This window comes from Molothrus ater, chromosome 3 (genome assembly GCF_012460135.2).
Source record: "Molothrus ater isolate BHLD 08-10-18 breed brown headed cowbird chromosome 3, BPBGC_Mater_1.1, whole genome shotgun sequence".
NCBI lineage: Eukaryota > Metazoa > Chordata > Aves > Passeriformes > Icteridae > Molothrus > Molothrus ater.
Genome location: NC_050480.2, coordinates 7,645,973 through 7,658,915, shown reverse-complemented (window position 1 = coordinate 7,658,915; position 12,943 = coordinate 7,645,973). Strand labels below are relative to the sequence as shown.

General features: G+C 39.6%; 1 protein-coding gene across 1 annotated transcript in view; it reads left to right on the top strand.

Annotated features, from left to right (window-relative positions):
• CNIH3 (cornichon family AMPA receptor auxiliary protein 3) overlaps positions 1-12,943 on the top strand; it is a 45,404-nt gene that overhangs the window by 29,887 nt on the left and 2,574 nt on the right. Inside the window, exons 4-5 of the mRNA XM_036380176.2 lie at positions 9,968-10,080; positions 12,510-12,653. Of these exons, the coding sequence (XP_036236069.1) occupies positions 9,968-10,080; positions 12,510-12,653 (257 nt within the window). The remainder of the gene's footprint in view (positions 1-9,967; positions 10,081-12,509; positions 12,654-12,943) is intronic.

Genomic DNA, 12,943 nt, shown 5'->3' with positions numbered 1-12,943 from the left:
ATTACTATGTATTTTAAAGATTGTTTTTATAATCTCAAAAGCCTTTACTTTTTTTCCTCCTCAATCTTTGCCCTGCAATTTCAGTGGTTCAGAACAGAGTTGAATGCTTTTGATTGGATTCCATGAGATAGTTTTGTCATGATCTGAACTTGCTATTAACTGGCCTGATAAGCAATGTGAATCTGAAACGGATGTTCATTAATCCTTTCTTTACAGGTTTAAACATATGATCTGTTATTGGGACTACAGTGATATTCTGAATTAACATTATCAGATGAAAACGTCATGTTTTAAAACTGTCTGAAGTCAAAAGGGTAGTTTTAGTACACATTCTCCTTTTTGGAAGAAAATGTAATACAAGTCTACTTTTGTTGTCTTTAGGTGGATGTTCTGTTGTCTTACATTTTGCGACTTTTTGAATTTTGCATTCTGTTCTCTTAGTTGGATACTTTGATCTTTTAAAGGTTGTGTTGAGAGATGACTTTCAGCAAGACTTGGCTCTCCTTTTCTATAATGTTTGTGTTGGTGTTTGTGTTACAGCAGTGCTTTTGGTGTCAGGTAAAGAGTAAAGCCTGGTTGTGCCAGATGCTACAAAAACCACATGGTAATAAATATGAAGAACATTTGTTTACACCAGACATGTACACAACCGGAAAGGAAAGGTTGCACAGTTGTTCTGATGATAGATAGAAATAGATAGAAACAAGATAGAAACAAGATAGATAGATAGAAACAAGATAGAAATCTTGTTTTTGGAGATCTGCTTGGTTTTCTTGTTTGCAGGCAGAGCTTGCTTCTTTTATTTTTGACCAAAAGTAAAAATTTCCTCGCTGTTTTTGAGGGGTCTGATGTTTTGTTGGTTCAATAATTGCATGAGATCTTGGATCTCTACAGAAGCTGTTCAAATCCAGCCCAGTTTGGAGTCAGACCCAAACTGCTGTGGTCACATTTCAGATTTCTGGGAATGAAATTATCTGGTGTTGTATGCTTGCAGGCTTGGGATGTTTGCCCTACAGAAATACTAATGAACAGGGGCAATAAGATGAGCTAGATCTCTGTCAATATCACACTGAGTGGGAGCTACACCCCTCTGCTATACATGCACACACAAAATTCCAAACTGCTTCCAAACTGCCTCAGAAGAAATTCCAGGGTTTGCATGTAGCCACTGGAATAAAGGATATTGCTGTTTCAGAGGCATTAATTATACCTGCAGATTTTGTAGGGTGTCAGCTTGCCATGCTCTGCATATTCTTTCCATTAGGATTTGGACTGTGATTGCAGCATGCTTCATAAAACTAAATTCATTGAAGTTCTCCATTGTTTGAAGTGCCCCAAAACTTTTTAAAATGCATTAGATTCTAAACATGCGTGAGAAACCCAAAACTGGTCTGTATTTCAGTACTCCATTCTTACTTGAAAGGTGCTGCTAAACTTTTATTGCATGATAAAGCCAACTTTATTCTGGCCTTCAGAGTGGCTCTGACAAGATATTTTTACATTAGGAGAGAGTATTTTTTGCACTTCAAGGGTAAAATGTGGAGTTAGCTAAAAATGCATTAGTACACAATTTTGAGTTTATGAAAATCATGACTTACGGTGGAGTTCTTTTTAGACAACTTTCACACAGCATCTCTCACTAGTCAAAAGAGGCAGGAGATAAATTCTAAATCTTCTGTTCATGTAAACAGTGAGGCTGTCCTTAGTTTGTACAAGGGAAAGAAAGAAAGAAGAATTATGACAGGAGAAGTGGAGATACAAGAAAAGCAAGTAAAATATTTGTAGCTGAAGTATGACACACTTTCACTAGCTCTTTGTTGGTTTAATTGTTTTCTGCAGCTTGCCTCAATGAGGAGGGAGTTAATATATTCACAGTGATTCACACTTGGTAGAGGTTTTGTTTGCACCAGAAGGATGAAGGACATAATGATTTTCCCTGAATCTTGTAATAGATTTCCAGGCCTTCAGTACCTTTGTTACCAAACTGCCTTTTTCAATGCTGCACTCTGACAGAAAATTCAGCACAGATAATCTAAAAGCTTCCCTCTTTCCCTCTCTTCACTCTTTTCTGCCTACTTATTTGTTATCTATGAAGTGTGGAAAGGGATAAAATTGGGCATTCCCTATTCAGTTAGTCTTTTGGGCACCCACATAGTTTGAATTTCATTAGAAAGAATGGAACTTGGCCCAGAAGCTATTTTGCAGAACTGATAGTAGAATTGGGATCAAAGAGCTGGCAGTATTTATACTTTGTACACAAATTATCCCATAAATGTTGTTTGACTAGAGATAGTGCATCTCTTCTTCATACTTGCTGTTTTATTTTAAAGAGGTTGTATTCATATATACTAAACAAAGTATTATTATTGCGGTAAAAGTACTGAACATAATCCCTCTTGTCCTTTCTTTCAATACAGTATCATATCTGGAAAGAAAGCCCTTAAAATAGGACTAAAGGACTGAGAGGAAGTGTAGTACTTCTGGCAGGCAATTCATTCACTACTGACACTCATTGATTAAGTGAATTGTGCCAACACTATTTTTAGTCAATTTTACAAGTTCCTGAATTCAGCACTTTTGAAAAGTTAGAACATAACAATTGTTATTTTTAGCAATAATTGCCTAAGGATGTCTGTGTGCTTACCTAGGGATAATGAGAAGATAGATCCTGCTGTGTCTGCCAGGTGCTCATAGCAGGGGGAGCTTGTAATGGGAAAAGTTAGGAAAACTATTGCAAGAGTGAAGAGTTCAAACTTTTGACTCAGTCACAGTTTGGTCCTTATTCATCTTCTGTTCCAGGGGGTAAGTAGGATTCGTCAGAGTGATGCCTGATGAAAACTGGAATATCCTTTAAAGGGAGATATTCACAGTGTTATTACTCATGAAAATATTTCTGTATGAAACTATTTCAGTTTAACTACTACATTTTGCTGCTAATCTCATCTCTAAGTGTTTAGTCAATAATTAAAGTGCCAAACAAAGTGTCACTCTGTAACTGATGACCTCTTGCTCTACAATTCAGCTTCTCCCAGTCCTCTTCTGGAGGGCTTGTAAACATAAGTCCTCGCAGTGGGAGAACACCACAAGTAACAGTGGAATAAGCTGAAGATGCAGCAAAAATGTAGATGAGTAATGTTGTCTGTGCTGTGCTCCTGAGAGCAGTGTACTTCTCAGCCACTTGGGGTGATGCAATTTATGCATCTGTTCCTCAGAGCTGTGTTGAAATATTGGCAGAATTTGACTTGCTAATGGACTATATTTGCTCTAATTCAGTATGCAATAAAGTAAGTATTTGCATTTTAATAAAACGAAGGAAGTTAAACCAGAGGTCACTGTTATGTTTGGCAGAATGTTCAGGGTGGCTTTAAGTTGGGATCACACCTTATAAAGCTACTGTGCAATTACAAAAAGCAGTATAATTCCTGAATGTAGAGCACAGTGATTTCACCCCATACCTGTTTATGGATGCAGGTTTTTTTTCTGCTGAGAGTTAAATGTCCTGCCTTGCATCTCGTTGCTGATGTTTTCTATAAAGCTGTTGTAGTGCCAGGGAGGGAAATGTCTTTGCCACGATGATTTCACCCCATACCTGTTTATGGATGCAGGGTTTTTTTTCTGCTGAGAGTTAAATGTCCTGCCTTGCATCTCGTTGCTGATGTTTTCTATAAAGCTGTTGTAGTGCCAGGGAGGGAAATGTCTTTGCCACGATGATTTCACCCCATACCTGTTTATGGATGCAGGGTTTTTTTTCTGCTGAGAGTTAAATGTCCTGCCTTGCATCTCGTTGCTGATGTTTTCTATAAAGCTGTTGTAGTGCCAGGGAGGGAAATGTCTTTGCCACGCCTGCACTGCACCAAATCTGCTTCCTCAGACTGCCACTCTTCACACACCGACGTGGAAGCAGCCCTCTAGCAAACACTTCGTTTTCAGCATTTATGGAAGTGTCAATCTTGGGCAGACCCCCAGGAGAAGGCCTGAGGGCCCTTCCTGAGCCCTGCAGATGGCTGAAGTTCATTTTGATCATCCCTGAGGTTTGTGCATTCACAGCCCTGCCTGTGAGCCGGGGTTGATTTCGTAGCTCCTAAGGAGCAGCTGCTGCGCTAATTGCCGCTCTCCCCACTTTTGGGGGAGCAGACAAAGGCGGCAGGAGCTCTTGGAGCAGCCCAGCTGCGGGGTGTCCTGGCTGCTTGTGCCTGAAATACCAAAGTGAGGTAGGGCAAGGAGAGGTTTATTACCCTGTTTTCTGCCAGCACTGTGGGAATTAGAGGAGTTGGCGCTCCGGGGTTGCCAACCCAGCTTCTGTTGCTGGTTCGGAATTAGCGTTAGAAAAAGGAAGGTCATAAAGATGTCTCCTGATCCCTGCTGAGTGGAAAAGAACAGTTTGCAGAGGAGATGCACTTGTAAGATCACAGCACATCTGCCCTAATGACGTGCCTGCCAAGGATGGGGCACTTCTTGGATTGTGCTGGTGCCCTGCAGACCTTTCAGTCTTTTTTTAAATCCGTTTCATAACCTTTTTACCTGTTGTCTGCTGTGACCTTCCACTGGCTCTGCAATACCAGAATATTTATGGATATTCCTGATGAGTGTCCTGTGAAGACCTGATTCTCATCTCTCACTCCTGTTGAAGTTATTACTGGTCTTAAGAAAAAGCTTAAATATTCTAGTCATAAACTAGCTCCAGTGGAATATATAGAATTGAATATAATTATCCCCATGTAGCAGAAGAGAGAGAGAGAGACAATGAGAAGTGAAATGATAGGCCTAAATATAAATGTGTTTAGTAGCTGAGATGGAAAGAGCATCCAGAAATCCTGTCTTTTAATATTAGATCTTGTACTGTGTCTCAGATGGATATGGAGTGAGAATAGTAATTAGGCTCTTTGTGTTACTCATTTCATTGTCTGGTATTTGTGCTGTGGAGTGACTTATGTTCACATTCCACTTAAGAGAAATGTCTAAAGAAATTCCAATAGCTCTTTAGAATAATTAAATTACCTTCACAAAGCACTGGCTTTTTGCTGCTTTGTTTCATTGTGATCCCAAGCAGTGAGTGAAGGGGTGAAAACATAGATGTGTTATCCTATTTTTTTTTTTTAATTTGTGCTCTGCATTTTGTTGGTACCATTAAGTCTTGCATGTGTGTGCTGCTCCTCTCCCCCAGATAAAATGTAAAGCTGCATATATTAATTTAGTAGGTTCAGCTGCACATTGTCCTTTTGATGATCTGGAATCCATTTCCCAAGCATTTTCTTCTGAACTACATGCACAAATCTACCTGCCAAACTGCTAAATACTTCTAGAGGTTTGTAAAGCATGGTTTTGAATTACTTAAAATGGTTTTGTTACATGTTTGTGTTCTAACAATTTGATGCTACTGAATTAGGAACTAGCAAACAGTCTGTAGAGACACAAGCAAGTGTGGATTTTAACAGGAGAATTGAAATAAATTGGACCTGAATATTTGGACAGAAAACCTTACTATATTTACTGTGACAGCATTGTACTGGGCTCTAGGGCAGCCTTTCAGAAGAGGTTTTGGAAGTCAAGTAACCCAAATCATTTAAAGTAGATTAGAAAAGTGGGAAGACTTCTTATATTTCAAGAGCAAAATTTAGTGTTTCGTCTGTTTGATCAGAGCAGACAGTATGTTTAAAACTGTTGGAATTATTAAGATGTATGGTCTGTGTATTTAAATTACACATAGTTGACCCTTCTTCTTTGGTTTGTGCAGCAGCAGGAGGAAACAGATGATTTGTTTCAGAGTATGTACATTCCACATACACACACAGTCTGGGCTAAGGCACATGCTGCTACTATTTTTCTGTATGGTTTTGCTTTCTTTTTTTCCCTTTCTTGCACTACACTTCTGATTTTGCCAGTCTGTGCTGTTCAGTTGGGGGAATTTTGGAGTCATTAAATAATCTCCCTTTGATCTCACAGTGTCTTTAACTCAGCTGACACTCTCCCCAGTAACCCAGGTTAGCTCTGGCAGGCTCTGTAGGGATGCGCTTTAAAGTGCTATTGAAATAACTCCTGTGTCCTGAAAACCTTGGGTACACCTCCACCCCCTCTTTCCCCTGCTATTGATGAGGACTGATTCTGTCAGCTTTTTTGAGGGATGTGGTGGAAAAAGCAGCAAATGAGCCCCATAGTGACAAGCTGCAGCCATCCTCTAGTGCAGGCAGATGCAGTAGCAATAACCACTGCAATAAAGCAGAGTGCACTTAGATCAGACCTCATCTGGCCCTGTGATTCCACACATGCACAATGCTTGAAGTTTTCTGTTGCTTTCAGGTGGATGGAAAGGGGCTGGTGTGATTTTAAGGTGAACAACATGTTTGCACTGGGGTAATCACCAGAAGGAGATTCAACCCCCACTTCTCTGCAGGGTTTTCCTGCCATCTGTAGGAGGAGAGGGCAGGCATTAAGAAGGGAAGTTGTTTCAGCCTCCAACAGTGTAATGAGGACTCTCAGAAGCTCTGGTAGGGTAGAGTGTGTCATGGCTGGCAATTTCTGGGTACAGTGTAAAATCTGTGGTTGCAGTGTGGAGGTTGACAGGCACAGATGGAGACTGATGGACACTCTTGGGTGTTTTGGGGAAGGAACAGCAATTCTGTGAGGATTATTATTATTATTAGTGTGGAGCACTCAGGAGCATTGGTCTAAGCAAAGTGCTGGAAAGAAGAATCTTGACATTTCAGTGGCTTAAGAGTGGGAAAACCTTTTGAGATTTGTGAGAATTTAATAGCACTGATGAAGGGATACTATTATTCCTGCCATAATATCTTTCCAGTTCTGTTTTCTATGAGGTATTTTATGGACCCTGTTCACTGGTGAGACAAAACTGTAAGAGTCAGTCCATGTAAAAATGATACAGTGTCCTGTAAAATCAAAATTACATTTGAGAAGGAGGTATCCATCTGTAATAAACAGAACAAGGAGGAAAGATACAGACAGACAAGTTTATCTTTTGTATAAGAACAACAGAACAGATTTAGGAAATGGGAAACAGAAGAATGTTATTTAGAACTGAGCTTCTCTAAAGGGGTCTTTGTATTCCTATAAACAGAAAGAAGCTGCTGATAGGTGCTTAAATTCAGTGCTTGTTTTCCTGCTCTTTAGTTCAGCCAAGCCTAGGTGTCTGTCCAGAGCAAAGCCTGCTTTATTTTCTATGGAATTAGAGAAGGATCAATCTCCATGTGCAGTGTGTGTGTACTACTTTGTACGAGAGTGAATTTCTTGTGGTGAAATGGTAATGAGCATGATACCCACCTAAGGTTTTACATTTTAAATGTGAGTGATAAATTGTGAATAAGGGTTTACTGATGTGGACATTTGCTTAACTATACAGTTATATCAGAACAACACTAACAAAGTTAGAGTGGTTTCATTTTCCCTTGCTTATGTTGTGGCATTTCTGATTAGCAGCATTTTTTTTTTGTCTAGAAACTGACTTCCTTTTCAGGTTTTCCTGTGGTTTTCCACAGTGAAGTATCAGCCATCAGAGTTTCTGGTGGTAAATTTGTGGTGCCATTTGAGCTTGGGACTCAAAGTGACCAAGTTGCCTCCCTTGAGAGTTGTGCTGCTATGCCAGTTTCTCTTTCTCCTCCATGTTTCATAACCATCACAAGCTTTATCTTGAGCTGTGTCAGAAAGCAGAGGTCGTTATCTGAATCAGGATGTTCCTGGTTCAAAATAGAAGTGTACTATTTATATCCTAACATGTTTACCATCTGACAGCTTCCTATGCTCTCACAGGAATGAATTAAAGACATTGGCTTAGTTCCTGTTGCAGTTATCTGTATCCCTGAAGTTGCTTTTCAGTTGAGTACCTCAGCAGGAACTACAAGGATTGACTGCTGCTTGTTTCTCAGCCAGCTTTCTTCTCTCCAGGAGCTGAATCCCACGTTTGCTAAAGTTGATTTCCAGTTTTCATTGTTTTCAGAGAATATAGTGTCAAATTGCAGGATGATTCTTACAGCCAAGAACTGAGGCAGTGTTTTATTTTAGTTATTTACTTGACCTCATAAGCCTTGCTGTTAGTTAGTGCCTTTCTATACTTTATGCTTCCAAGTCTCTCACCTCCTTTTAGATTTGGTCTCTGAAGTACATCAGCTGAATGTAACTGGCTTTGCAGGCTGGGCTTTGTTTGCTTCTTTGCACAAATTCTCTCCAGAAACAGTGATTAGCAACAATCCTTTCTTATTTATGTCTACAGGAAAATACCACCCCAAGAAAAGGTTGAAGAGACATCAGTGATCCTTTTGCTGTTCTACCACAAGTATAGACAGATTTAATTTACGCCAGAAATTGTGACTGGAAAGTGAGCCTACTTCTGAGAGTCCTCAGCTTCCTTTGTTTCCTTTCTAATTTCACTGCAGATTTTTGGTTTGTTTTTCAAGCTCTGTCTGCATAAATATTCACCGTGGGTTTCCTTCCCTGTTATTACCAGCCAGCCCACTGGCCAGGCACCAGGGCTGCAGTCTAGCTAAGTTTGTGTATTGTGTTGGAACCAGCAATCAAATATGTGAAAATGAATGTAATATGCTTTTGAGTGTTGTGATGTTCAGTGGGCAGATGTACATCATGAAGACCTTTCTTGTCTACAATTTGTTATGAAGATGAATCATTCTTTGGGGAAAGGTTATAGTCATGTTGTAAATCACATTCTCAAACTGAAGGAAAAAAAAATATCCAGCAGTGATAAATAAGTACCATCTGGAATCTGAAGTATATAATTGTTTTATGATTTCTCATCCACATAAAATAAGCCCTTGAGAATGTTTAAGTTGAAGGCACAGTCACGGAGATGCCCAAATCTGTTAAGTTCTTCAAGTGCTGAAGTGAAATGCATTTAAACAGTATGTTCCATGTGAGGTGGAAAGACTCCTAGAGCCAAGATGATGGTATTCCTTGCAGCACAGCTCTATGGGAGTAGTTATTTGGAAAAACTGTGTAGTAAATTTTACCTTGTTTTTAAAAAAAATAGGGCTCACTTTAATTATTTGACAGATGATAATGAATTGTCATCAAAAAAAAAGCCCCCAAATGCCTTTTGTGATTTAATTTTGGTTGATATATCTCCAAGATGAAGCAGTGGATGCAGATGAGTTGTGTGTGAGTTTGTCTAGCTTTGAGAAATATGCACTGCTGGAAACTAGTCTTTTCTGTGACTCGAAGAAAATAATCAGGGATTTCTGAGAAAAGACATGGGAAGAAAACAAGAGAAGAAAGACAGCTAAGAAATGGGAAAGCAGTGAAGAAAGCAAAGTGCCTTTTGAAATAACTACTCTGAATCAACATCACATACATTTCTGCTTCTGCCAGCTGCCCACTCATTTTCTCTTTTAATAGAAAGAATCGTCATGGTTCTGAAACAACAAATGTAGGGAGCCTTGGATTTTCTTAGGAAGTGAGTTTCCTGTCTTAGTGGGTTTGTGCTTGCAAGACTGACTTGGTAATGGATTTGATCTCTTTATGGTGTATATAACATATCAGAATGGTAGAAGCAGCACTTTGTTTTTCCAGAGACACTCCTCCAATGTAGGAGCAAAACTTCAGGAGTAGCTTTGTTTCCTTTCTGAATACTTCAGTAATAAAACTTCATTCTTTGAAAACTCTTTTACTGGCATTCATTTAGTCTCAAAATGCTTTTGTGAGGGAGGCATTAATATAATGTATGTTTTGTAGACATAGATCTGGAACACCAGATGAGACATTAAGTGATTTGTCCCAGGTCTTGGAGTACAAACTTGGGTAGAGCCTTAACAAACCTGGCCCTGGGTCCTGTGCTCCTTGCTCAAAGCCATGCTCTCTGCCAGCTGAGGTATGTCTAGGGACAGACACACAGGAGACGTGCAAGACTTGCAGAGCTGATTTGTTCTCTGAAAAACTACCTAGGTGGCTAAAATCAAAGAGGTGTTTGTTTTACTGACTTCTGTTCTTTCTGTTCCTTTCCTTTTAGCTGGTGCTGCCAGAGTACTCCATCCACAGCCTTTTCTGCATAATGTTTTTATGTGCTCAGGAGTGGCTCACACTGGGGTTAAATGTTCCATTGCTTTTTTATCACTTCTGGAGGTAAGCCCTTCTTTTATATGCTGACTGCTTGTTAGCCTTGGTTGTCAGCTCAGCACACATGCAGGTTTTGTGAACAATGAAGGACAGTGATAGGAGTGGGGATGAGCACCTCTTGCCTCGAGGCTCTTGCCTATAAGCCACTGAAACTTACATTTCCAGAGAAAAAGGAAATTTTTTCATGATTTAGAATGGCTAAGGAGAACATATGATAATACAATGTGGCTTTCAGTTACTTGGATGGATATTCTGAAGGGTGTCAGGATGCACTCATCACAAGTGAAAACATGGAAGTGAAATAGGCTGGAATCTGAATGTGGAGCTTAGTGAGGCTCTAAAAACTTCACAGATGGGGAGTTGCAAGACTGTTCCTATCTGAAAGAGCTTGGACCTCTTCATTCAGCCCTAGCAAGGAAACCTTTCCATTGTAGTTGTGAAACAGACTGGGAAAGCTGACAGATTTTTGTGTCTCATCTTCTTTGGCAGCTTTTGGATTTTTTTTTTCAGTGTAAAGTAAGTTTTTTCTTTCTGTACAGTAGGGAATTTCTGTTCTGCAAGGGAATCCTCTTTTAGAGACTCGTGGAGTAGGGATTGGAGCAGATGAAGAGCTGTTTCTTCACACTGCCCATATGAAGAAGTGAGGGGTGTTCCCACTCTGGACCTCTGAATTGTGTTTATATTGACCAAGGGGCTTCCAGACCTGATCACACAAGACTGCTGTTGTTTTCCAGGCAGGCAGTGCAGCTGCTGCTGCTGCATCTCCCTCTGCATTCTAGTGGAGGATCAGCCTTCTGTTGCTTCTGAAAATAACCAAGAGACATCAGTCTTTGTAGTTGTCAGTCTGGAGACTTCCTTAGTTTCTCATTTTCACAGTGTTTGTAAAAGCACAGATGATTTTTGTCTGTCAGGGTCTCTTTGTGTTACAAAGGTACATATGGTAACAGAAGAATAATTCTGTAAAGAAGTCAAAATCATCATCTCAACCAGGAACTTTTTACATTTTTTTTCTGCAAAAGCTCAGTGGTAATGCAGAGACACATGATAAAGTGTATTATTCAGAAATTAGAGTGCCAGTATAGTTCTGAGAAAGCTAAATTAAATGAGCTTTATTTAAAAAGAAATGCTTTTCTCTCTATTGTTGTGCTGCAATAAAAATGATAATGTTTTATGCTGCTCTTTTGCTAAGGGTTAACAACCCTTAGTGTGACAATGAGACCCATTAAAAAAATTTCTAAAAGCAATTTTTTTCTTTCCAAGGGGAAAATGATCTGATTCTAAGTAATGATATCAACCTTTGGAGAAAATTTTTAATTCTTTTTTTTTCCCTATGATTCTTCATATGCTTTGCTATAGATACTCCATAATTACTTCTGCTTTAAGCACAGGCAGGTTTGGGTTCATTCTGTAAAGTTCTGCACAGAACCATGGGAAGACACTGTGTAATGTCTTCATCCAAATGAAGAGAATTAAGCAAGATTCCACCTGTGGTTCTCCATAATAGAACTTGCAATCTTATTAGAGGTTGTAAGTGGATGTGACTAACGCTGGAAGGGAGAAAGGCAAAGTTATTTTGAGAACATCTCCTTTGAAAGTTTGCTGCTGGTCGCTTGCTTGGTGTTTTTATATCTTCCTCTCTGTCTATCCATCTGTAAGCAATCAGCAATCTTCTGCTTACTTTGTCAAAGCAGCAGAAATAACAATATTTCCTCTGATTTGTGCTGATCTTAGAGCAGTTCCTTAACTTTGTTGAGGACTTTTTTTTTTTGGTTTGTTTTGCTTTTGCTTTTTACTGCAAACTACCTGAGACAAAAGCTCCTTTGCCAAAAAAGTTCTTCTGTCATGATTTTCTCACTCAGTCATTGCTGAGAATAATTAGAAATTTGTCCTGTGCAAGGAGAAAAATATTTTTTGAAGAAAATTATTTGGATGATAAATTTTTGAGCAGTGCCACATGTAGAAAATATTGGTCAGCCACTTCTTACATTACTCCATATTGGCTTTTTTCCTTTTCAGAGTTGGAGGAACTTAGCTACCAGTTGGTTGGGACTGTCACCTTTCATCATGTCTGAAATCAGTTGTGTAGGTGCAGTAAAAGCCCCGTAATCCTTCTCTGTGATCACAAACCACCATATATTGTCACTCACAATGTGTGAGTTGTGAGTGGATAAGCCAGAAATAACTCTGTAGGAAGGGGAAATGTTTTGATCTGAAGAATTAATAGACCACAGTAAATCCACATTCATTAATTGCTTGGTTCTGTAAGAAAGGAGATGATCTAGCATCCTCATTTTTACAGTGTCTGGAAGTAGAGACTTGGGAAAGAAAGGGGAATTCCTGCTTTATCATGGAAGATGGCAGTCAGGTGTGTATCTGCACATACTTAATACAGATTACTACAGAGTCATTCCAGGTGTCTTCTCCTGCTCTTTCAGGTATTTTCGTTGCCCAGCAGACAGCTCAGAGCTGGCCTATGACCCACCTGCAGTCATGAACGCAGACACCTTGAGTTACTGCCAGAAAGAGGCCTGGTGTAAGCTGGCCTTCTACCTCCTTTCCTTCTTCTATTATCTCTACTGGTAAGTCTGGCCATTTCACTAAGCTGCTTTTCATGTCATTTGTGGAATTGCATTCAGGAATGACTGGAATCAATTGGACAATTTTCTTAGTCTCATAAAAGGTTGCTTCTGCCGTTGATTCAGGGAAGCACTCCTGCTGACTGCTGGCACTTCAGTACAGAATATTTAGTGTTGACCTAAGGCCTGAGCCAGGACGCAACACCAACCAAAGGAAATAAATTTTGCTTCTCTGCATGATCTTTTGGGATGGTAAAATAGTGAATGTTGTGCTAATGGCATGAAACAAATAA